General features: G+C 40.0%; 1 protein-coding gene and 1 long non-coding RNA gene across 5 annotated transcripts in view; one reads left to right on the top strand and one right to left on the bottom strand.

Annotated features, from left to right (window-relative positions):
• The window catches only part of LOC136864808 (phosphatase and actin regulator 2), a 1,136,936-nt gene that overhangs the window by 671,721 nt on the left and 438,103 nt on the right, over positions 1-27,112 (top strand). For all 4 annotated transcript variants that reach the window (XM_067142230.2, XM_067142231.2, XM_067142232.2 and 1 more), the window contains one exon: positions 16,463-16,564. In XM_067142230.2, coding sequence (XP_066998331.2) covers positions 16,463-16,564 — 102 coding nt within the window. The remainder of the gene's footprint in view (positions 1-16,462; positions 16,565-27,112) is intronic.
• LOC137498573 (uncharacterized) lies at positions 741-1,891 on the bottom strand. Its single transcript, XR_011017866.1, has 3 exons — positions 1,728-1,891; positions 1,249-1,407; positions 741-961 (listed from the first exon to the last, which is right to left on the bottom strand). It is a non-coding gene; the product is annotated as an uncharacterized lncRNA (long non-coding RNA).

The following is a 27,112-nucleotide window of genomic DNA, read 5'->3' as shown; positions in this document are numbered from 1 at the left end:
AATAGGTATTTAGGATGTGTATTCTTCCAGGATGGCAGTATAGTAGGCAACATTGAATATAGATGCAGTAAACCCAATGCAATGAGCTTGCAGTTGTGTTCAACAGTATTCTGTAAGAAGACAGTTAGCTCCTGGACAAAACTACTCATGTCTTTACACTGGTCTGGTTTCAGACCACCTGTGCTGTACATACCTAATGCAATGAGTTTGCAGTTGTGATCAACAGTATAGGTACCAAAAGAAGGAAGTCAGCTCTTGGACAGAACTATCAATACGCCGGTCTGGTTTCAGACCACCTGTGCTGTACAACTGCTTACTACATACACACAGAAGGGACCTACTACATGTATTTCAAAATACTCCTTTCCTTGTAAACCATACATGTTCTACCACATAAAATATACAAATTAAGATGTTGTAATAATGCTAATAATTTAAAAAAATTGGAGTTAAGGTTCTTTCCCACTGAGGATTCAAATAAATATTGATAGATAAGTATAAAAAAACTGATTTAATTAAAAAAGTAGAACATTTCTCAAGAACATAAATTTTATTTGATTCTTTCTTGATCTAACACTGTATACAACAGTTCCTGAATTTTAACTTTGAAAACCCTTCGATCTAGTACACTCATTCTTTCCATGTCATCACAAAGACACTAAAAATAACACTGATCACATTTTCTTTTCAGTTTTCAGTATCTTTTCTAAATATTCACTTAACACATCACTGTCACTGTCACTTTTACATTTCTGTATCTTTTATTTTTAACTGCTGGCAGAGCTGTTTGTGGAAGCAGAAGCCACTGGACTGGAAGTTGAAGTCCCTTCAGTAATTTCTGATCTGTAGGAGTAAGACCCCTCCAACACAAATTATTTCTGCTTCCTCCTCCTCTATTTCAGCTTGGTGAAAAGGCTCTCACACATCAGGTGCCACTTCCATAGATGTGTTTGTTACAGAACTGAAAAAAATGAACAACATATTAATGCAATTCTTCTAAATTGGAGCTATATTTTAGTCTGGACACAAGCCTTCTGCTTAAGAAATTGTTACTTTCAATAATTATTTTAGTAAGATGATTGTTAGGTTGGATTATATTATATTACTTTCAGTTATATCTGATAAATTAATGAACAGATGGGTGGAACTTATGGCCTACAGACTGAATCTTCCCCTCACTCTTTCACAACTATAACACTGGTCTGTAGTGTAGGCCTACTTTTAAAAATAAATATTACAGAATTGTACCTTTTTCCAGCAATGAAGAGTTCCAGAAAGTTGAGAGCATTGAAGTAGACCCATTTTATGTTTTCTGTACAGCAGAACCTGGGAGGAGAGGGAGGATGTTATCTCTCCAAGTTCGATATCCAGCCTTCAGAATTTGCCTTGTTTTGGCACAACTTTTTCCTGAAACAATGAATCAGAATATTGTGACAAAGAAAATATACATGTTAGGCCTACTTATGGCATAGGCCTACACTTATTTGTCATTAAGGCGAACAATGGTAGGCCTATTCATTTCATTAGGTACCGGTACGAGATGGAGGTTAGGAAAGCACTGCTTATGTTTTCCAAACATTTCTTCAATTAAGTTACAAGAATGATAATTACTAGTTCTCCTAGTATAACTTTTTTTAGCAATCTATTCCGTATAATATATTTTATCAATAAATAATCTAAGATAACACTATTCATAAGATAATCGTAAAAATATAATAATTACTTACCAGTTTTTGTCCCAGTTCTCGACGCTATAGAATGCCATACAAAATTCACGGTCTCCCTATTACTATATCCAGGGAGTCTAGGATTATACACCACTTTGTTTTCATACACTAAGCAAATTAATGTTTCGATTTCATCAACTGTCATCAACAGATGACTATGTTGCGTCCGCCATCATCGAACGACTGCGACTGAAAAACGGACACGTTTGTTTTCACAAATCAGTCGATCTTCATCGCTCGTAGTTGATCGCTGACGATCGATGCTGTGTGACTGGTGCCACTGCCCTCTGTAGGTTTGTTTTCTTAGTCGGTTGATCGCAGTCGTTCGATCGAGCCTGTGTGACAGCCCCCTTACTGCCTCGAGTCGATTTCTGGCTTGGGCGGCGGTAGTTCGGCGTTCGCTCAAGACTTTGATGGCCAGAAACCTATTGCCTCTAGCCTGTGGTAGATACAGAGTTCACTAAATCGCTTCCATTTGATGATACACCGATGGCATTAGTCGCATAATCCATGCCACTGCTCTGCTAAGAGGCATTTTAACTTGTTAAATGTGAAAGAGAAACTTCATTTGTGACAGATATTGTGTCACACACTGATAATACGCCAATAGCTTTTACCCCAGTATCGTAAGACTTCAAAGGTGTTATTGCTAGTTGTTGTTCGAGTAATCGTTCCAAAGACTGCTTTGATGCAGCTCTCCATGCCACCCTATTCTGTGCCAACCTTTTCATTTTTACATAACTGCTGCATCCTATATCTGCTCTAATCTGCTTGTCATATTCATACCTTGGTCTACCCCTACCGTTCTTACCCTCAAAAATCTCATATTTCCTGCATCACCTGACTTCTTACAATTGCACTCACCCAAGACTCCGTCCATACCACTCAGCAACTGCTCCAGATCTTTTGCAGTCTCAGATGAAACAACAATAATATCATCGGCAAATCTCAAGGTTTTGATTTCCTCTCCATGGATTGTGATTTCCTTTCCAAATTCTTCTTTGATTTCCTTTACTGCCTGTTCTATATAAACACTGAAAAGGAGGGGGGACCAACTTCAGCCTTGCCTTACCCCTTTCTGGATTGATGCCTCTTTCTCGAAGCCCTTGATTCTTATCACTGCAGATTAATTTTTATATAGATTGTAGATAATTCTTCTTTCTCGGTACCTGATCCTGATCACCTTCAGAATCTCAAATAACTTGGTCCAATCAACATTATCAAATGCCTTCTCTGGGTCTACGAACGCCAGGTATGTAGGCTTGTCCTTCTTGATTCAATCCTCTAAAATCAGACGTAAAGTCAGGATTGCTTCACGTGTTCCCACATTTCCTCTGAAGCCAAATTGATCTTCTCCCAACTCAGTTTCAACTTGTCTTTCCATTCTTCTGTAAATAATAGGTGTTAGAATTTTGCAGGTGTGAGATACTAAACTAATGGTGCGGTAGTTTTCACACCTGTCAGCACCGGCTTTCTTGGGAATAGGTATAATAACATTCTGCCAAAAATTGGATGGGACTTCTCCTGTCCCATACATCTTACACACTAAATGAAATAACTTTGCCACGCTGGTTTCTCCTAAGGCAGTCAGTAGTTCAGAGGGAATGTCCTCAATTCCCATGCCTTGTTCCTATTTAGGTCTCTCATAGCTCTGTTGAATTCTGACCTCAAAATTGGGTCACCCATTCCATCAGCATGAACAGCCTCTTCTTGTTCCAGAACCAAATCATCTACGTCCTTATTTTGATAAAACTGTTGGATATCTTCCTGCAATCTTTCTGCCTTGTCTTCTTTCCCTAGAATTGGTTTTCCATCTGAGCTCTTAATATTCATACACCTAGTTTTCCTTTCTCCAAAGGTTTCCTTGACTTTCCTGTGTGCAGCATCTACCTTTCCTAGGACCATACAACCTTCAACATCCTTGCACTTCTCCTTCAGCCATTCTTCCTTAGCTGCCTTGCACTTTCTATCCACTTCATTCTTTAGTTGCCTGTATTCTTTTCTGCCCTCTTCATTTTTTTTGCATTCTTGAACTTCAATCGTTCATCAATCTGGTCCAGTATATCCTGAGTTATCCATTGATTCTTAGTTGATCTTTCCTTCCTTCCTTCCTATAATTTCTTCAGCAGCCCTACTGACCTCATTCTTCATGACTGTCCATTCTTCTTCTACTGTATTTCCTTCAGCCTTCTCATTTAGTCCTTGTGCAACATGTTCATTGAAACAATCCTTCACTCTATTTTCTTTCAACTTGTCTAGATACCATCTCACTGGATTCCTTCCCTTCTTTAGTTTCTTCAACTTCAGATGGCATTTCATGACGAACAAGTTGTGATCAGAGTCCACGTCTGCTCCTGGGAAAGTTTTGCAATCCAACACCTGGTTTCTGAATATCTGCCTAATCATAATGAAGTGTATTTGATACCTTTCAGTGTCTCCAGGTCTCGTCCATGTGTACAGTCTTCATTTATGGTGTTTGAACCAAGTATTAGCAAGGACTAAATTGTGATTTGTGCAGAATTCAACCAGCATACTTCCTCTTTCGTTCCTTTGTTCCAATCCAAGTTGTCCTACTGCATTATCTTCTTTTCCTTGGCCTATGCCATTACAATTAGATTCTCATCTCACCTTTTAAATATTGTATGAAATCTTCTATCTCCTTATATAATCTTTCGATTTCCTAATCATCCGCTGAGCTAGTAGGCATATAGACCTGCACTATTGTAGTGGGCATTGTCTGGTGTCTATCTTGACAACAATAATCCTTTCACTATGCTGGTCATAGTAGCTTACCCGCTGCCCTGTTTTCTTATTCATTATTAAACCAACTCCTGCATTTTCCTTAGTTTGATTTTGTGTTGATAATTCTGTAGTCGCTAGACCAAAAATCCTGCTCTTCCTGCCAACGTACTTCACATATACCAACTACATCTAACTTTAGTCTATCTATCTCCCTTTTCAGATTCTCTAGCCTACCACAATGATTCAAACTTCTAACATTCCACGCTCCGACTTGCAGAATGTCAGTATCCATCTTCCTGCTGATTGCCACCTCTCTGTAGTCCCCACCCGGAAATCCGAATGGGGGACTATTTTACCTCTGGAATATTTTAGCTGGGAGGAAACCATCAACAGTATATCATTCATACAGAGAGAGCTGCATGTCCTCAGGAGTTAGTTACGGCTGTAGTTTCCCGTTGCTTTCAGCCGTGTAGCAATATCAACACAGCTAAGCCATGTTGAGTATTATTACAAGGCCATATCAGTCAATCATCTAGACTGCCGCACTTGTAACTTCCGAAAGGCTGCTACCCCTCTTTCGGTGAAACATTCGTTAGTCTGGTCTCTCGACAGATACCGATCCAATATGGTTGCACCTGCGGCTTGGCTATCTGTCTCATTGGGACGTGCAAGGCTTCCCACTGAGGCAAGGTCATATGGTTGATGCAATAAAATTGACTGTCTAGCACTTTAGGGTGAAAGTGGCTCCTTAAGTTTATTTATGATCTCTAAACATCATATTCATCTCCAGAACTGCAGAATACATATTATAAACTGCCTTAATGTAATTATTGGAACAATTTCCTCCAATTGCAGGTGTTTAACAATTGCGATTTCGTTTTTATGAAGCGATCCACTTTCTTTTGTCTGCCAGTGTATTTATGATGTAATAGACAAATTTGGTAGGGACATATCCGTCCAAAACAGACCAAGAACGGGACAGCCGCAGTCCTCCCAACATACGATAATCCAGTTATCCAGCTTTCTCTCAAGAAAACCCCCGTCTCAGTGCTCCGAAGTTCAGAACACCGGTGTCACAGTGCGGCGTGTTTGTAATCGTGAAGGGTACCATGGTTCTGGGTGATTGAAATGAACAGGGAAAAGTTACTGGAATAGCTTTGAAATATCAAGATAAGACTGACGAATTTTGTAAAAAGGTGATATGAACTGATTCACCGTGTTTGGTTTAGATGGAAAATGAGCCTCCACCTGGCTGCACAAGTGCATTCAGTGTGGGGAATGTACCTGAACTACCAACCATTGCAGTGACGATAGGATCTGTTGTACAACACTCCACACCAGTCCCCTGAGCATGTATGGAGCCTTTTGAAAATTATCTAAAACATCCTTTGCTATCTGAATGGCAACTAATACCTCTGATATTAACCGCATATTACATGAATTCCACACAATGCAGATTGAAAGTGATAAGCAAAGCTAAATGATATCCAAGAAATAACAGTGTTGTAGGATAAATTTTGTGTTTTTGTCTGTAACACTCAGTGTCTGAATACTTTTGATGCGTGAGAAAGGAACCTTTATTTATTTACCTATTGTTTGTAATGTTATTTATGATTTCCTTACCTTCATCAGTGATTTGTGAAGGTATAAATACTGAGCTCGATAGCTGCAGTCGCTTAAGTGCGGTCAGTATCCAGTATTCGGGAGATAGTAGGTTCAAACCCCACTGTCGGCACCGCTGAAGATGGTTTTTCGTGGTTTCCCATTTTTACACCAGGCAAACGCTGGGGCTGTACCTTAAGGCCACGGCTGCTTCCTTCCCACTCCTAGCCCCTTCCTGCCCCATCGTCACCATAAGACCTATCTGTGTCGGTGCGACGTAAAACAACTTGCAAAAAAAAAAGTATAAATGCCCAATATTTTGTATGATTATGTATTCAAGTATGGTTCATGGTGTGGGTTACTGTAGTCACATCCTAGATCGTGAACCATGGGCAACGGCTGAGTGGCATAGTAAGTGGTCCTGAGAGTCGGGATACCAGTTGCTGTAGAATGGGAGTGGGCATCTTGGACATATTCTGAGTCATAGCCCTCCTTGTGCTCAGGTGGCTAGGACTACACAATCTACCAGTGGTCCATAACCCGTTAGAGGAGAGATCCTCACTTGGGCTATGTGTAAGTAGGGTAGCATCCTGCTTCGTGAATTTACCAAGCTCAGAACATTTTAAGCAAGCCTCGGACCTATGGGAGTAACGGAGTTTCACTCCCATTTGACAGGTGAGGGATTCCTTGAAAACAACTTGGCGAACGAATTGGAATTCGATGGGGAGCTATCAATATTAATGGGGCTTATGGAAGAAAGAAAGTAGAACTGGCTGAGTCAGCAAAGTGAATGCATCTCGATGTGCTAGGAGTAAGTGATGTTTGGGTAAGGGGAGATAACGAGGAAGAGATAGGAGATTATAAAGTGTACTTGACGGGTGTTAAAAAGGGAAGGGCAGAGTATGGTTTAGGGCTCTTTATCAGGAATACCATTGCATGCAACATAATTCTGTTAGGCATGTAAATGAGTGAATGATGTGGGTAGATTTGGCAGTTGGAGGAATTAAGATGAGAATTGTCTCAGTGTATTCACCATGTGAGGGTGCAGATGAGGATGAAGTTGACAAGTTTTATGAAGCATTGAGTGACATCGTGGTCAGGGTCAACAGCAAGGATAGAATAGTGCTAATGGGCGATTTCAATGCGAGAGTTGGGAATAGAACTGAAGGATACGAAAGGGTGATTGGTAAATGTGGGGAAGATACGGAAGCTAATGGGAATGGGAAGCGTTTGCTGGACTTCTGTGCTAGTATGGGTTTAGCAGTTGCAAATACATTCTTCAAGCATAAGGCTATTCACCGCTACACATGGGAGGCTAGGGGTACCAGATCCATAATAGACTATATCTTAACCGACTTCGAATTCAGGAAATCTGTTAGGAATGTACGAGTTTTCCAGGGATTTTTCGATGATACATACCACTATCTGATCTGTAGTGAACTACGTATCTCTAGGCCTAGGATAGAGAAAGTGAAATCTGTCCGCAAACGGATAAGGGTAGAAAATCTCCAGGACGAGGAATTTAGACAGAAGTACATGGATATGATTAGTGAGAAGTTTCAAACAGTAGATAGTAAGCAGGTTCAGGATGTAGAAAGTGAATGGGTGGCATACAGGGATACTGTAGTAGAAACAGCAAGGGAATGCCTAGGAACAACTGTGTGTAAAGATGGGAAAAGGCGAACATCTTGGTGGACTGATGAAGTGAGATCAGCTTGTAAACGTAAAAAGAAGGCTTATCAGAAATGGCTCCAAACAAGGGCTGAGACAGACAGGGAATTGTACGTAGGTGGAGGAAACAAAGCGAAAAAAAAGTTGTTGAATCCAAAAAGAAGTCTTGGGAAGATTTTGGTAATAACCTGGAAAGACTAGGTCAAGCATCAGGGGAAACCTTTCTGGATAGTAATAAAGAATCTTAGGAAGGGAGGGGAAAAGGAAATGAACAGTGTTTTGAGTAATTCAGGTGAACTTCCCAGGGAATCACTGGAGAAGTGGAGGGAATATTTTGAACAGCTTCTCAACGTAAGAGGAAATCTTTCTGGTGGTGTTGCGAAAAGCCAAGCTCATGGGGAGGAGGAAAATGATGTTGGTGAAATTACGCTTGAGGAAGTGGACAGGATGGTAAATAAACTCCATTGTCATAAGGCAGCAGGAATAGATGAAATTAGACCTGAAATGATGAAATAGAGTGGGAAGGTAGGAATGAAATGGCTTCATAGACTAGTAAAATTAGCGTGGAGTGTTGGTAAGGTACCTTCAGTAATTGCACCTATCTATAAGCAAGGGAATAGGAAGGATTGCAACAACTATCGAGGTATCTCTTGATTAGTATACCAGGCAAAGTATTCACTGACATCTTGGAAGGGAGGGTGCGATCAGTCGTTGAGAGGAAGTTGGATGAAAACCAGTGTGGTTTCAGACCACAGAGAGGCTGTCAGGATCAGATTTTCAGTATGCGCCAGGTAACTGAAAAATGCTACGAGAGGAATAAGCAGTTGTGTTTGTTTCGTAGATCTAGAGAAAGCATGTGACAGGGTACCGAGGGAAAAGATGTTCGCTATACTGGGGGACTATGGAATTAAAGGTAGATTATTAAAATCAATCAAAGGCATTTATGTTGACAATTGGGCTTCAGTGAGAATTGATGGTAGAATGAGTTCTTGGTTCAGGGTACTTACACCTTTCACCTTTGCTGTTCGTAGTTTACATGGATCATCTGCTGAAAGGTATAAAATGGCAGGGAGAGATTCAGTTAGGTGGAAATGTAGTAAGCAGTCTGGCCTATGCTGACGACTTGGTCTTAATGGCAGATTGTGCCGAAAGCCTGCAGTGTAATATCTTGGAACTTGAAAGTAGGTGCAATGGGTATGGTATGAAAATTAGCCTTTCGAAGACTAAATTGATGTTAGTAGGTAAGAAATTCAACAGAATTGAATGTGAGATTGGTGATACAAAGCTAGAACAGGTCGATAATTTCAAGTATTTGGGTTGTGTGTTCTTTCAGGATGGTAATATAGTGAGATTGAATCAAGGTGTCGTAAAGCTAATGCAGTGAGCTCGCAGTTGCGATCAACAGTATTCTGTAAGAAGGAAGTCAGCTCCCAGACAAAACTACTGTCTGTTTTCAGGCCAACTTTGCTTTACGGGAGCAAAAGCTGGGTGGACTCAGGATATCTTATTCATAAGTTAGAAATAGCAGACATGAAAGTAGCGAGAATGATTGCTGGTACAAACAGGTGGGAACAATGGCAGGAGGGTACTCGGAATGAGGAGATAAAGGCTAATTTAGGAATGAACTTGGTGGATGAAGCTGTATGCATAAACCGGCTTTGGTGGTAGGGTCGTGCGAGGCGAATGGAGGAGGATAGTTTTCTTGGGAGAATAATAGACTCTGTTATGGAGGGTAAGAGAAATAGAGGTAGACCAAGACCACGATGGTTAGACTTAGTTTCTAACAATTTAAAGATGAGAGGTATAGAACTAAATGAGGCCACAGCATTAGTTGGAAATAGAGGATTGTGGTGACATTTATTAAATTCACACAGGCTTGCAGACTGAACGCTGAAAGGCGTAACAGTCTATAATGATTATGTATGTATGTATGTATGTATGTATGTATGTATTCAAGTTTACATGTGTGTAATGTGACTGCATGAGTAAATGCCCCAAGAAGCTTGCGGTGTCAGAATACTTTTAATTCTCTCTGTACATATACGTAGATAACGGAGAATTTTTCTTTATGTTTGTTCCATTTATGTACTAGTAAATCTGTAGGCGAACACAGAAACATCTTTCTCCCTTAAACTTAGTTCGTACCGAGCTCGATAGCTGCAGTCGCTTAAGTGCGGCCAGTATCCAGTATTCGGGAGATAGTAGGTTCGAACCCCACTGTCGGCAGCCCTGATAATGGTTTTCCGTTGTTTCCCATTTTCACACCAGGCAAATGCCGAGGCTGTACCTTAATTAAGGCCACGGCTGCTTCCTTCCCACTCCTAGCCCTTTCCTGTCCCATCGTCGCCATAAGACCTATCTGTGTCGGTGCGACGTAAAGCAAAAAGAACAAAAAAAAAAACCAAAAAACCCTCGGTTCCAATGGGTTGCGACTTTATACAGGCATTTTGGATTCAGTTGGCTTGCATCTCTCACCTCACCTCACCTCACCTCACCTCACCTCACCTCACCTCACCTCACCTCCACGATCCTGTGGTTGAATGCAAACATTCCATGCACAAGACAGCATTTAAAAATATGGAACGTGATTGTTATCTGGAACAATGATATACCAAATTAAAACAATGTTTTTTATAGTGAGGTTTTTCTTTAAACCAGAAGTACCTTCTGTTTTTGAGTGGTGTCCAGTTGCTCAAAGGAAGGAAGAAAGAGTACAGGGATGTCCACAGAGTTTGTATCTATATGGGAGGTGAATTCTATTTGCGAGGAACAGGCAATACCATGCTGAGATATGATAGACATCTGTCTAGTTAAAGAGGCAAATTCTCTCTGTGACTTATGAGGCCGGTAAAATTTGAAATCTCAATCCTGATGTTGTTACTGTACAACTAAATCCTATTTAGAAGATCTTGTGAAAGGTTTTTTTTTTTTTTAAAGCAACTGAGAACTGCTGTATTCTTGGTGATTTTCTACACTGATTTATTAGATTATGGAAATGTCAAGGAAACTTTCCTTCCTTTGTAACAAAAACCATCCAGAGAGAATCACAGTAACATCTGCTGCATTTACAGGTAGAGAAAGAAGGAGAAATAAGGCAGTGATAGCCACGGCTCATACAAATAAAGGTGTTTGATCTAATGATATTCCTGGGTAATGTCTTTTATATATATATTGTAGCATATTTTCAAACAAATTAATCATAGTCAAGATTGTCGATGCCTCTTAAGTGATGATCCATGATATTGTGCTAGATGTTTGGCACAATGAACACCAATTAACACCAATGAACACTCAATTTGCAAGATGAGTTCCAGCAATGTATAGATAATAGAAAATTATGTGAATATAATTATTTTGGTCCCACTCTTTTGTATGTCGTAAGGTAGGGCCTATACGAACATTTGGGTGATTTGTTGAGGAAGGTATTAGAACAAAAAGATTCTGCCATTGTAAACTATGTATGGAAGTGGATTTATTCGTGAGCAATAGACTTCAGCGGAACAGCTCATCACACTCATGGTGTTGTGATTGGTTTGTCATCCATTTAGTGAAAATTGCAATTTTAATATCCACAAGCAATACCACCGTGGATATCGCTGACATGGGATAGGAAAGGGCTAACTTAGGAGTGGGAAGGAAGCGGCAATGGCCTTAATTAAGGTACAACCCCAGCATTTGCCTGGTGTGAAATTGAAAAACCACGGAGAACCATTTTCAGGGTTGCCGATGATGGCGTTAGTATTAGTATTACTTATTTACCATGATTCCCTTCAGACATATGGAAGGTCTAGAGAAAAAGGGGTGAGCCTCCATGTACATATAAAATGTTCCCTAGGCCTATCTAAAGATGAGATATTATTTACATAGTTTACAAAATACTGTACTTAAATCACACCGTGCAAGATATACATATGTGCTTAATATCTTACTGCTCCTTCCTTCTGTCTATCGATATTTGGGTGACAATCACTCCTGTGGTTGCATGCTTCCTTTCACTCTACCAATCTGTCATTTACTCGTTCACCCCCACACTCAGACACATGTAGCAGTTCCATTAAATTCCATTACTTTTTCTTTATGTACATCTGAAATTTTAGAAGAGGCAAGTTCTTGACATCCCCTGACAGTGAGTTCCATAGTTTTGTGGAACACCCTTCTGAAAGGCAGAGGTAAGGGCGAAAGGCAGACAAAGGGTAACTACTTTGCCTCTCTGAGCTGAGCGATACACAAGCGATAGACGTTGGAAGGGATAGATTTCTATAGAGGCAGAGATGTATTTCCGGAGAAAGATCAGGTCAGTTTAAAATCATGGGAATAGAAGCAGCTTTTGGGCAGTTAGGCCGTGTGCGTTAGCAGAGTTTCGCCTAGACGTGCCGTTTGGACTCGTCGGTTAGCTTGACATGCACCAAGCCATTTTTGGAATTGTATCTCCATGGGGAGTACATATTTTTGAAAATGGAGAATTCACTTCTGCTTTAGCAGGTTAGCAATCCCTGTTTGCTAACATGGCAGGACCACGCAGTTGGTCTGCCACTGCTAATCAGTCTTGAGGGGTGTGTCAATCCAACTGATGAGCCCAAATGGCACGTTTGGGCGAAACTCTGTAACCGCACATGGCCTAACCACCCAAAATCTGGTTCTATTCCCATGATTTTCAGATCTGTAGCTGTGTAAGCTGTTTTTGGAATTTCAGGTCAGTTTGTTTGGCTTTTGTCTTACTGGATGGGAGGGGGAGTGATGGTTAATTAGCCTTTTGGCGCAGCATTTTACTCCCTGCAGCTCACTCATGTTCTCCGCTGTTGTAGGATGCAAAGCAGGTAAACCATTTGTCAGTACAGGCTGAACCATGCAAAGGTAAGCTAACCTTATTGCTCGTGGATTAACCCCCTTAAATTCCTGTATAGGAACCCCAGCATTTTAGTTGCCTCTTCACACTGTATATTCCACTTTAAATTGTCACAGATAGTTATACCAAGGAGTTTATAACTAGGTATTCATGACGGGATTTCTGGACCTACCCATTCTCATATATTTACATTTATATTCAGGCTATTTACACCGCACCTTATCAACAGATTTTAGAGCAAGGGAGTTTGAAGACGAGACACCACCTGGAGGATAGAGAACACAGACCTTGTATTAGTCCAGATATTACTGGAACAGCCGGTGATTGAGTGCCTCTGAACCCTACACACTGGAAGGATAATTGGCTCCCATGCTGAGCTGCTGTAGTTTCAATAGAAGCCACTGATGTGACACCTGGTCGAAGGCTTTGGACCAATCTAGAACGCAAAATCTCGCAAATGCAAGCTAACTGCTACAAGTCAACAGGGCATGAAGCACAATTGAGTACGTTCCATTGCAACTCAACATGAACCGAAACAGAGACATTAAAGTTAATTGCGTTCAAAAATGTTATATTTATGTGAAGGTGCGTATCCATTGTGATCTTTGCATTCTCTTCAAGAGTTGTGTAAATTTGTAGAACAACATGTCTATTACATTGTCTTTTCAAAAAAATTTTGTTCTTTTCTCCAATGTTAAGGGGATTATTTTGGTGATAAAACTTATCTTTTTCATTGTAAATTACAATTGGCATATGCTTGGTTCTGAGTGTTATTCACCTTCGATAATAATTAAAAATCTAATATAGTAGTAAACTAGAAATAATTGTTAAGAAGTCAGTTTACTCTCAAACTCTTGCTTCTTACTGTTTAGAGAACATTATCTTCACTTGTCTAGGATACTCTGTACCTGAAACATTGTTGTGTTTAATTAGAGGAGTAGTTGAAACTCGTTTATACCTACAGTACCAATAACATAGTTACACATAGTTCTGAAAATTGAATGTAGGTTTTTACAAGTTTCGGCCAAACAGCATTATATTACACGTGAGATATTTGTGAGTTATAGTACCAAGTAATTGATTTAAACGTTGTTGTTGTTGTTGTTGTTGTTTGAGTCATCCGTTCTTAGACTGGTTTGATGCAGCTCTCCATGGCACCCTATCCTGTGCAACCTTTTCATTTCTACGTAACTATTGCATCGTACATCTCTTCTGATCTGCCTCTCATATTCATACCTTGGTCTACCCCCACCGTTCTTACCCCTAGACTTCCCTAAAAAACCAACTGCACAAGTCCTGGGTGTCTTAAGATGTGTCCTACCATTTTATCTCTTCTTCTGGTCAAATTTAGCCAAATCGATCTCCTCTCACAATTCGACTCATTATCTCCTCATTCGTGATTCAATCTATCCATTTCGCCTTCAGCATTCTTCTGTAACACCACATTTCAAAAGGTCCTATTCTCTTTCTTTCTGAGCTACTTATCGTCCATGTTTCACTTCCATACAATGCCACGCTCCAGATGAAAATCTTCAGAAACATCTTTCTCATTCCTAGCATTGTTCAAAGTGAGCAAATTTCTTTTCTTAAGAAAGGCCTTCCTTGCTTGTACTAGTCTGCATTTTACGTCCTCCTTATTCTACCATCATTAGTTATTTTACTACCCAAGTAACAATATTCATCTACTTCCTTTAAGACTTCATATCCTAATCTAATGATTCCCCCATCACCTGACTTCGTTCGACTGCACTCCATTACTTTCGTTTTGGACGTACTTATTTTCATCTTGTACTCTTTACCCATGACTCTTTACATACCATTCAGCAGCTTCTCCAGATCTTCTGCAGTCTCAGATAAAATAATATCATCGGCAAATCTCAGGGTTTCGATTTCCTCTCTTTGGATCGTGATTCCCTTTCCAAATTCCTCTTTGATTTCCTTTACTGCCTGTTCTATATAAACACTGAAAAGGAGGGGTGAAAAGCTGCAACCTTGCCTCACTCCTTTCTGGATTACTGCTTCTTTTTCAAAGCCCTCGATTCTTATCACTGCAGACTGATTTTTATACAGATTGTAGATAATTCTTTATTTTTGTTCTCGGTATCTGATCCCATTCACCTTAAGAATCTCAAATAGCTTGGTCCAATCAACATTATCGAATGCCTTTTCTAGATCTACGAACTCCATGTATGTGACCTTGTCCTTCTTTATTCGATCCTCTAAGATCAGACGTAAAGTCAGGATTGCTTCACATGTTCCTGCATTTATTCTGAATCCAAACTGATCTTCTTCCAGCTCAGTTTTAACTTGTCTTTCCATTTGTCTGTAAATAACGTGTTAAAATTTTGCAGGCATGAGATACTAAACTAATAGTGCGGTAGTTTTCACACTTGTCAGCAATGATTTCTTGGGAATGGGTAAAACAACATTCTGCCGAAAATCGGATGGGACTTCTCCTGTCTCATACATCTTACACACTAAGTGGAATAACCTTGCCACGCTGGTTTCTCCTAAGGCAGTCAGTAATTCAGAGGGAATGTTATTAATTCTGGGTGCCTTGTTCCTATTTAGGTCTCTTAAAGCTCTGTTGAATTCTGATCTCTAAATTGGGTCACCCATTCCATCAGCATGAACAGCCTCTTCTTGTTTCAGAACCATATCATCTACGTCATTACCTTGATATAACTGTTGGATATTTCCTGCCTTCTTTCTGCCTTGTCTTCTTTCCATGGAAGTAGTTTCACATCTGCGCTCTTAATATTCATACACCTAGATTTACTTTCTCCTAAGGTTTCCTTGATTTTCCTATATGCAGCATCTACCTTCCTTATGACCATACAACCTTCAACATGATTGCACTCCTCCTGCAGCCATTCTTCCTCAGCTGCCCTGCATTTTCTATCCACTTCATTCTTTAGTTGCCTGTATTCTTTATTGCCCTCTTAATTTTTTTTGCATTCTTGAACTTCCGTCGTTCATCAATCAGGTCCAGTATATCCTGAGTTATCCATTGATTTTTAGTTGATCTTTCCTTCCTTCCTATCATTTCTTCAGCAGCCCTAGAGACCTCATTCTTCATGACTGTCCATTCTTCTTCTATTGTGTTTCCTTCAGCCTTTTCACTTTGTCCTTGTGCAACATGTTCCTTGAAACAGTCCCTTACACTCTTTTCTTTCAACTTGTATAGATCCCATCTTCTTGCATTCCTTCCTTTCTTCAATTTCTTCAACTTCAGATGGCATTTAAACACAATTGTCTTTAACTCATAACATACTTGGGATATGAAGGTTGAGTTGTACGTATTATTCCTTTCTTGCTCTCAGAACTGCTTCCGCAAAGCAGGCATAACAGAGGTGACATTGATGCTGATTAGCATCATTTTCAGCAGGTTTTCAAACTGTCTGATGATGTTGACTTAGCATCAGGTTGGCACTGCAGATCTAACATTAATAGTGAAGCTCCCCTAAAGAGTATGATTCATTTCCAGAAGTGAGAGTTAAGAAAAGAAAACAGTTCTGCCAGACTCAGGTATAATGAAGAACAAAGTTGGTTAAAAGACATAAAGTAAGTGCCCTTAAATTGTATTTATCAAGTTCTTATTGTGCATTTGCTTCTGTGACTACTTATCAATAGCATTTTAATAGATTTCTTCTCAGTTATGTGACACTGTTTAGTGGGGGAGGGTCCAAACATTTAAAATCTCCTTAAAGTAACATTTTACTAATATTTTATTTTTCACTGAAAAGAATTTAAAGACAATACACAAGCTTATAAATAGTTATGAGATATACCAGTAAGTCTTTCAAATTGTTCCCCTTGAATAAGTTCTAAGGGAATTTGACAAGCTAACAGTGGTATTATTGGTATGTTGCAGCACTCGAAAGAAAGATTTCTGTGAGGGCAAATCGTGATGAACTGGTCCAGAAGGGGATCCTCATGCCAGACAGCCCCACATCACCTCTTCCGCCAGACTCAGGTATATTGAATGTAATGTTCCATCTCAGCTTTTTCAACATGGTATAGGCCCTAATAATTGATTGTGGGATGGTCTATAATGTTGTTTTACTGTTCCTTCAAATTCTCTAAAATGATATCCTCGGGAATGGATAAATAAACCAATGTTGTTGTAATCAAGGATTACTTATCTTGCTTGAATTGAAGTACGAATTACCGAGCAAATTGGCTACGTGGTACAGCTTGCGTTTGGGAGGTGTTAATGGCTGCCCCCATTGCTAGTTGTAGCTCTTTCCTTTCTCATCTAGAAACCTTTCTTTGCAGTTGATTAATCTCACATTCGCAGTTCCAAATGTAAACAGAGTACATTAATTGCAGTGTCCACTCAAAAATTGTTGCGAATCATTGGATGGAATTTATCTATTATGCTCTTATGTTAAGACTCACCAGAAACTTCTAAAATCTGTGGTCCAAACTTAAAATATAGAGATAACAGCCAACACCGAACAATGTAAACATTACGTTAAATGATAACATTTACATTGTCCTGTGTTGGCTGTTATCTCTATATTTTAAGTTTGGACCAAAGCTTTTAGAAGTTTCTAGTTTTATTGTTTGTTTTTATTTCATCTAATCAATATTTTATTGGCACAATTTAATCTAAGAAGGCCATTTTTTGTAGACGATTCTTAATGTAATGAACAAATAACTTACTGTAGTATGACTTTTTGTGTAATGTCCAATGTTTTTAAACAGTTCTCTTAATCATGCATCAGTTATTTTGTCATTGTGTATTGGTTGAAGAAACATGTCCCAAAACATATGTGCAATATGTAAATAATAATAATCATAATACAAAATGATGACATTACAAGACAGTTGTTTTGCTGGAAGCTTTATATGCCTCAGAAACCATATCCCTTGGAGGTCACTCTAAAATTATAGAAATTTAAAAGCAAGAAAGGAAAATTCTCCGGAAAAGTTATGGTCCCACGAGAGAAATTTAATGTGGATTAATTACTCTACTCATTAACTGACAGGTTCACTGATGCTGTACACAAGAGATGCCTGAAATTCTATGACCATATCTATAGAATGGACAGCGACAGACTCACTGAAAAATGATTTAATGTAATCAAAAGAAAGTTGGCTAGAAGAAAGTAAGGCAGACATCATAGAAGAAGTGGTCCACTGAACGCAAGGTGTAACACAGTGCACAGATTTTGGCGAAAACCATCAGGCCAACGAACAACTTCAAATGGGCATAAGGAAGAAGAAGTAGTAGTAATAATAATAATAATAATAATAATAATAATAATAAGTTAAAAGATTTTAAGAATCTGATTTGTATTCAGTAAGGTGGAACCAGAATAATTTCCTGGGCTATGATTGGTTGATGTAAATTTGAAATTACAGTAGGGGCAACCCAAGAACTTAATAAATAACTGAGAGTGTGCCAGTCCCTAACTGTTACAATGTTGCACTAAAGAGGGTTCATTCCAAATCTTAGGCAACACCCCCAAACCAAAGAAGAGGCATCCGTAAAGAGACTTTTAAGGTGTTGGCTACCTCTATGGAGAGGCTTACAGCTGGCACAACAACAACATCAACATCAACATCAGGGATAAATACAGTGGGAGGGTGTGATATATGTATAGGGTCGATGCTTAAGTTTGTGTGGTATTCTTTTTTTGCTATTTGCTTTACGTCGCACCGACACAGATAGGTCTTATGGCGACGATTGAATGGGAAAGGCCTAGGAATGGGAAGAAAGCGGCCGTGGCCTTAATTAAGGTACAGCCTCAGCATTTGCCTGGTCTGAAAATGGGAAACCACGAAAAACCATTTTCAGGGCTGTTGACAGTGGGGTTTGAACCCACTATCTCCCGATTACTGGATACTGGCCGCACTTAAGCGACTGCAGCTATCAAGCTCGGTGTGTGGTATTCTTTTGGGTTGGCAATAATGCAGTGTGAAGGGGTTGCTTATCGTTATTCCGTTGTTTTATCTGAGTTTGGATTTTGTGTGTTGTGAAACATAGGTTTTCTTGATTGTGAACATATTATTTATGTATATTTCAGACAAATGGATTTGGAATGTCAAGCTGAGAAAAGTGAGCCTTTCCGACACATTTTACTCTGAGTTTAACAGCTTAGGAGCTGCGAGAACAATTTGTGAAGTGTTCAGAAATGAAGCAATTGCTGAAACAACAGCAGCACAAAAATGGTTTTCCTGCTTTTGAGCAGGAAGGTTTGACTTCTCTGATGATCCACATTCTGGAAGACCTTCAGATTTTGATGAAAATCACTTGAATGAGTTGCTTCATGAGAATCCTCATCAGACAACGCGGGAAATGGCGCAAGTTTTTGAATGTGATCAGTCGGCTGTTGTACACCATTTGCATTCGATGGGTAAGGTACAGAAATTGGGTATATGGGTACCGTATGTGCTAAGTGACAGTAAGAGAAATCGGCGAGTTAACATCTGTTCTTCATTGCTTGCTCGACACTGGTTGGCTTGTGAGAGGCACGAAGCATTCCTTTCAAACATCATCACCGGTGACGAGAAATGGTGCCTGTATGTCAACACGAAGAAGCCCATCACAAAAAGCAACTCTCCGTGCTAAGGATAGTGCCCATCCACAGGAAAACGTGTGTTTGGTGGAACAAAGATGGCATTCTTCATCATCATGAACTTCTTCCGAAAAACGTAACTATTACGTCTGCTGTGTATAGTGACCAGCTAAGGCGGCTTGCCGTTGCCATTGATAACAAAAGACAAAGATGACAACCAGTCTTATTGCTCCAAGATAACGCTCGTCTGCATACAGCGCAATTGCTGAACTTGGCTGGGAACCTCATCCTCAGTATTACCCTGACCTTGCCCCCTCAGAATTCCATCTTTTATGCTCTTTTTCTAACCACAATCAGTGTTTTCCTGACGAAGCTTCTCTTGACCAACGGCTAACAGACTTCTTCCAGTCAAAACCAAAACAGTTCTACAGGCGAGGCATTCGACTGCTATCTGAATGTTGGCAGAAGGTCATAGAGAGTGGAGGTGATTGTGAGTTACAGTGCATGACAGTGACAGTAAAATACAATAAAATATAAGAACCGCACAAACTTGTGCATCTACCCAATACCACCACAAAGAATAGGAACACAGGACAAAGACCAAAGGGAGAAATTCAAGCCAGCAGATCAGTGTAAGTAAGAGAAAGGAAAGATTGAATGACTACAGGGCCTCTGTTATATACCCAGACCGAGCACACAGCATCTTCCTCAGCCCAATTTACGTCGTACGCGGACGCCCTGCTTTAAGCGTCGATACAATCGTATATAAAATCTTGCCTTATAAAAAATGCTGGAAGTGTCATCCTTCATAATGAGGGACTTCATAAACACCATTAGGATGTTCCGCACACCAATAGCGAGAGATATGACCATTAAGATGAATCTAGGCCTCATCCGGAAAGAACACAAGCTGTGGGTCACATTACCTCTCTCTTGTGGCTGGATTTTAAACAATGGGCCCGTGTAAACCTGTAACAGCCTTGTAGCTCTACTTGTTGTGCTAATTTTGTCAGTTATTTGTTCGGTGACTGTTCAAGATTCGCACCAATGTCACCTAGCTTTTCTTCTGTTCTAACTGTTTGTGTGAGCACTGAGCCAGTAGTTTATGTTAATCTGTGCTCATGAACTTCACCAGGAAATTGCTGAACAAATGCATCACGTCCCCGTCGAGCCGACTCGTACTTAAAATAACTTTTACGTACGAAAACGTGGCGTTGCAATGATAACTGTCTCACCGTGTAAACAGCTGCATTTCAGACTGGCTGTTGATGCTAGGTGGAACACGTGCAGGCTCCTCCCGTACAGCTGCTTAGGTCTTGGGGAGTAGAAACGCCGCTCGATGGTCTGTATTCAAGTTACTACCTAGAAAGATAGGATAGATCAGCGAGCTGGCCGTGCGGTTAGGGGCACGCAGCTTTGAGCTTGAATCCGGGAGATAGTGGGTTCGAACCCCACTGTTGGCAGCCCAGAAGATGGTTTTCTGTGGTTTCCCATTTTCACATCAGGCAAATGCTGGGGCTGTACCTTAATTAAGGCCACGGCTGCTTCCTTCCCACTCCTTGGCCTTTCCTATCCCACCATTTCCATAAGACCTACTGTGCCGGTGTGATGTAAAGCAAATTGTAAAAAAAATCTAGGATAGACACAATGACACATCAACTTTTCTTGTGTGTGTTGACTCGTGGAGATTGTTTGAAGTACTGTGGTATGTATTTAAATGTAATTATCTGGACCTAGCATTGGAGTAGTGAGAATGATTGCTAGTTCAAACTTGAAGGGGAAAAAAAAAATCTTAATTATACATGTGTTGCTATTCATGGGTTGACTCATTCATGGACTTCTAAACAAAAACTTTCATATGCCTGAATAGTTTTGTTGTAGTTTGGTTGTGTAAGAACTTTTGTTTTCAAAAATTTGTATTTTGAAATGTACTTTTAATTACAGTTTCAGGTAAACAAAAATGTGGATTTGTCTGCGTTCTCTTATTGACGCAGCTACATCAGAAGCTAAAAGCTCATCAGTCTTCTCACGTTCATTGGCAGATCCGCTCGCACATCGCGGTCGGGAAGTGCATAATGTGATTTGGTCTTGAATTCTTATTTGATTTAATTCCCCACTAAAATTTTAGCATTCTTGGATTTACAAAGCAGATATTGTAATGAAGGCTAAAACATAATCACTCTCACTGTACTGCACCAATGAGGTAACACTCCACTAGGAGTAGGACTGTTAGGATTTAATTAAAACAGGTACACTCTGCTCTGTTTGAGGTGGTTGTAACATGTCATGATTGCTGCACAGGGTTGGCTCTTGGACATATTTTCATCAGATTTCCACAATATTAAAACTGTATATTAGGAAATTCAGTAGTTACTACTGAGTGAGAAAATGCAAACAATTACTAATTTTTTAATTTAACTGAATTTTTGATATGCTTTCAGTGATGCTAGTTACATCAGTATAAATAAAATTGATGAGTCTTTCTGTCTTATCTATTGTTTTTATGGTCCAGGAACAGGCTTTTCTAAGCATTTTGGGTCATTCTCTCGAATGATATAAATTTCTGGCAGGTGTATACTTAATAGAGTGAAATGGGCCCTCCTATTCCGTACAAGGCTAATGCTAATGCGACTGTATTCTCACAATAGTTACATTATCATTCCAATATTGACATTACAATAGGACTAGTTTCAGCCCTTGGGCGATTGTCAACTATACGCATTTAAAAATAGACACATTACACAAAAACATCTAAAAATTAAGAGAACACATTAAACTGAGACTGTGGTAAAAGATTTGATGACACTAAGTTCATACGTCGCATAATATAGTATGGCAGAATGTTGAATAGGCTATGTTGTAAAATATATTCTTGATCTTTTCTAACATTGTGACACACATCTGAGACTGAGTTGAGGGGAACATCTATGGATGTTAATGTGAGACGCATGGTCGAGAAGAGATTGATTCTGTCGATACAGATCAATAAAGAATAAATGTCCCCCCCCCCCCCCCCCTCTCTCACCCAGCCTCAAGGGAGTCCTTCATCAGTGGCGGAGTGTGTCAACAACAACAACAACACTACATTGTGCTATTCAACACATTTCTGCCATACTACATTATGCAACGTATGAACTTGGCGTCATCAAATCTTTTACCACAGTCCCGTTTTAATGGGTTTTCCTAATTTTTAGATGTTCTTGTGTATTTAAATGTGTATTGTGCCTATTTTTAAATGTGTTTAGCTGATAATGGTCCAAGCAGCTGAAACTAGTACTATTGTATTGTCAATATTGGGATGTTAATGTAACTGTTGTGAGAATATAGTCACATTAGCATTAGCCTTGTATTGAATATGTGGACCAATTTCGCTCTATTAAGTCATTCTATCGAGTCACAGAATCATCAAGAATACATAATTGGATAAACACAATGACAGGTGAGTTTCAGAAGACTAGGAAGATCAAATAGATGGTCCCTCTCCCCTTCAGTCCCTGTTTTCATATTCTCTGAGGACTGGGGGCGCATAACGTGTTTTATTTGTTCCGTTAGTGTGGGAAAAGGGTTGAACAGATTCATGTGAGCAACTGTTAGTAGGAATTAAAATATAGGCTACATTTTGTTAGGGAGGTCAGATTTAACTAAATGCAGCTCATGTTTGAAGGCCCTTATAGAAACTGTTCTCTCTGTGTTGTATTGAAGCTCGGCATTGCCACTCGTTTACAGAAAAACTGCATTGAAGCCACAGGTGTCTGCGCTAGAGATGAACAGAGTTTGTACTTGGTGCCTTCGTCCCATACGAAGTAGGCAGACGGTCTGCATTATACCGTTGCACCTCCGATGTACTGTCGTTGTGCACGTCGTGAGTCCCGTAGCTTCATTGACTCAAACTGCTACATGTATGTAGAAGAGTGGAATGGTCCATAAATTCGAACATTCCCTTCCCCAGGAAAGCTCACTTCATTTCAAAATTCAAACATTTTCTATCAGTCAAAAAAAAAAAAAAAAAAAAAATCTGGAAGTGGTTTTCCTGTACAGAGAAAATGAGAAAACCCATATAAGCCTCAATTAGAAATTGCCCAAGAAGAGACACTATATTTAAAGAAGCCTCTTAGAAAGAAATTATTCAGTTCCTTGGCTTGTTATATTAGGCTCCTCCTGTAAGTTTGCTCTGTCATAATCCGCAGCTTTCCGTCTTGTGTCTTCATGTCTCATGTATTGGGATTTTGGATTACAGTATATTAAAGAGATAACATTGTATTCATTAATTTAGAAATTAAAATGATATTATCATTTAGACTTTCACGGCCCGTGTAACTATTCATGAGTTCTGTTTTTGGGCTTATGCCGTGTAAATAATTATAAAACACACTCAACGTTTCAAAAGGAACCTTGCCTTTCTTCATCAGGAGACAAAAGAGAAGAGAAACGACGTATTGATGGTTGCTAGGAGAAAGCAACAAGGAAGCTACAAATGGTGCCCAAAGATGTAAAGGGGACGCCATTTTAGCCCATGCTAGAGACAATGAATAGTGGCAGCAAAGCATTACTCTCTAATGGTTCTGATTATAGGTAGCCATGATTCACTGAGGTTGTAACCTGTATCGCGGTTGAAATTATCTGGATGTTTACGTATTTCAACCGCCTCCCTGATAATTCTTGGGCGATATTGCTTTATACGGGCAAGAACATCCACTTCTTGGAACAAGACATCATGACCAGGTGTTAGGGCATGGTCAGCAACAGCTGATTTATCAGGTTGGTCGAGTCTGATACATCTGGTATGTTCTTTGATGCGAGTACACACCGTTCTCGAAGTCTGCCCAATATAAACCTTGCCACAAGTACAGGGAACTCTGTAGATACCAGGTTGTTGTAATTTAGGCAAACTATCCTTAGTTGGTCGCAGGAGTTGCCTAATCTTAACTGATGTTCCAAAAACAGTTCGTACATGGTACCTACGTAAGATTTTAGCAATACGATCCGTCGTGTTATGTATGTAAGGTAGGTAAGCAGTTCCTTTTACATCTTTTTTCGTAACAGACGTCCGATTATGTGCTGACTTCAGAACCCTTGAGATCAAAGCTCTGCTGTAACCGTTGCTCTTAAAGGTGGTTCTCAAGGTGTTAATTTCCTCTTGTAGATCTGACGCTTCACAAATCCTCCTGGCCCTGGTAGTCAGAGTTGTAAGGATACCATGTTTTTGGGCAGGGTGATGGTGAGAATCTGCGTGGAGATATCTATTGGTGTGTGTGGGCTTACGATACACGCTGTGTCCTAGAGATCCATCCTCTTTCTTGGTGACGAGAACATCCAAAAAAGGTATCTTGCCGTCAGATTCCATTTCCAGGGTGAAACAAATGGAAGGGTGCTGGCGATTAAGGTGATCCAGAAAGTGACCAAGATTGTCTTCACCTTCCGTCCATACGATGAACGTATCATCCATAAATCGCCACCAGATCTTCGGTTTGCAAGGTGCCGACGACAAAGCTTTCTCTTCGAAGTTTTCCATGAAGAAATTGGCCACAACAGGAGAGAGAGGACTTCCCATGGCCACACCATCTGTCTGTTCATAATATTTCCCATTCCATAGAAAGTAGGAGGAGGTCATGCAGTGATAGAAAAGCCTTGCGATCTCTTCTTAGGCCTATTGTCAGTACGATTGGTTCCCCGACATATGCCCTTTCGAAATATTTAGGTAGTCTTCTTCAACCACACCTGGGTAACACCCCTTCATATATTAAGGATTCCACACACTTCATTGAGAAGTTAAAAACTATATCACTTCAGCCAGGCGATATCTTGGTGAGTCTCGACGTGGTGTCTCTGTTTACGAGAGTACCTGTTGATGGTGTTATGTCTCTCATTAATGATATTTTTACTGAAGAGATCGCAAGGCTTTTCTATCACTGCATGACCTCCTCCTACTTTCTATGGAATGGGAAATATTATGAACAGACAGATGGTGTGGCCATGGGAAGTCCTCTCTCTCCTGTTGTGGCCAATTTCTTCATGGAAAACTTCGAAGAGAAAGCTTTGTCGTCGGCACCTTGCAAACCGAAGATCTGGTGGCGATTTATGGATGATACGTTCATCGTATGGACGGAAGGTGAAGACAATCTTGGTCACTTTCTGGATCACCTTAATCGCCAGCACCCTTCCATTTGTTTCACCCTGGAAATGGAATCTGACGGCAAGATACCTTTTTTGGATGTTCTCGTCACCAAGAAAGAGGATGGATCTCTAGGACACAGCGTGTATCGTAAGCCCACACACACCAATAGATATCTCCACGCAGATTCTCACCATCACCCTGCCCAAAAACATGGTATCCTTACAACTCTGACTACCAGGGCCAGGAGGATTTGTGAAGCGTCAGATCTACAAGAGGAAATTAACACCTTGAGAACCACCTTTAAGAGCAACGGTTACAGCAGAGCTTTGATCTCAAGGGTTCTGAAGTCAGCACATAATCGGACGTCTGTTACGAAAAAAGATGTAAAAGGAACTGCTTACCTACCTTACATACATAACACGACGGATCGTATTGCTAAAATCTTACGTAGGTACCATGTACGAACTGTTTTTGGAACATCAGTTAAGATTAGGCAACTCCTGCGACCAACTAAGGATAGTTTGCCTAAATTACAACAACCTGGTATCTACAGAGTTCCCTGTACTTGTGGCAAGGTTTATATTGGGCAGACTTCGAGAACGGTGTGTACTCGCATCAAAGAACATACCAGATGTATCAGACTCGACCAACCTGATAAATCAGCTGTTGCTGACCATGCCCTAACACCTGGTCATGATGTCTTGTTCCAAGAAGTGGATGTTCTTGCCCGTATAAAGCAATATCGCCCAAGAATTATCAGGGAGGCGGTTGAAATACGTAAACATCCAGATAATTTCAACCGCGATACAGGTTACAACCTCAGTGAATCATGGCTACCTATAATCAGAACCATTAGAGAGTAATGCTTTGCTGCCACTATTCATTGTCTCTAGCATGGGCTAAAATGGCGTCCCCTTTACATCTTTGGGCACCATTTGTAGCTTCCTTGTTGCTTTCTCCTAGCAACCATCAATACGTCGTTTCTCTTCTCTTTTGTCTCCTGATGAAGAAAGGCAAGGTTCCTTTTGAAACGTTGAGTGTGTTTTATAATTATTTACACGGCATAAGCCCAAAAACAGAACTCATGAATAATTAAAATGATGTTTCAACATTCCTTATTTCTGGTTTAAAACACTTGTAAAGGAAATATTTGACATTATTTGTTTTAGAGTTTATAATACTCAGAATACTCTGAAGATTTTCTACTCCTTGCTCTCTAGTTGGATACCATAAGACTAAACCATACTCCTCATCCCCATTTACTTGCGTCAAGACTGGCGGTAACATTGAGAGCAGGAGATTTTGTTCATTCCTCATCTGCATTTGTTTGCCATGACAATTAACGAATCCAAAGGGCAGATGCAGAGGGTTGCAGATAGTGATGTGAGGACAAGCTGTATGCCCCATATGAGAAGCTACCCAGCTCTTTTCAGTTTTACTGGGATATACCTGGAAGCTCTATGATACTACTATTACATTACCTCAGGAAGTACCAAGTATTTGTTAAAAATGTGGAAGAACAAGTAAGTACCGTATACCAAGTGGAGGACTCTGTCACAGTTCTGCTAGATAACATCTGGCCTCAATTTACAGTCGAAGAAGTGATTAAATATATCGTCAACATCCTTGAACACTTGGATAAACCAGACTACAAGAGCAGAACTCTTGTTGAATTGATGGAAGAAGATCATCCCCAACTACATAGCAGTACAATTGACCAGATCTTTTACTGTGTAAAAACTCATGGGCTAACATCAGAAAATGCCTCCCAGTAAAAGCGGCATTCCAGATACCGAACAACACGGACCAGGAACCAACGTCATAAAAAAAAAAGGAGTCCGAGAATGCTAGAAGTAATAACAAATGGCCAAATGCTAGACAA

Source organism: Anabrus simplex, chromosome 2, assembly GCF_040414725.1.
Source record: "Anabrus simplex isolate iqAnaSimp1 chromosome 2, ASM4041472v1, whole genome shotgun sequence".
Lineage (NCBI taxonomy): Eukaryota > Metazoa > Arthropoda > Insecta > Orthoptera > Tettigoniidae > Anabrus > Anabrus simplex.
Note: the sequence above shows the minus strand (reverse complement) of the source record. Positions and strands in the feature narration are given on the sequence as shown.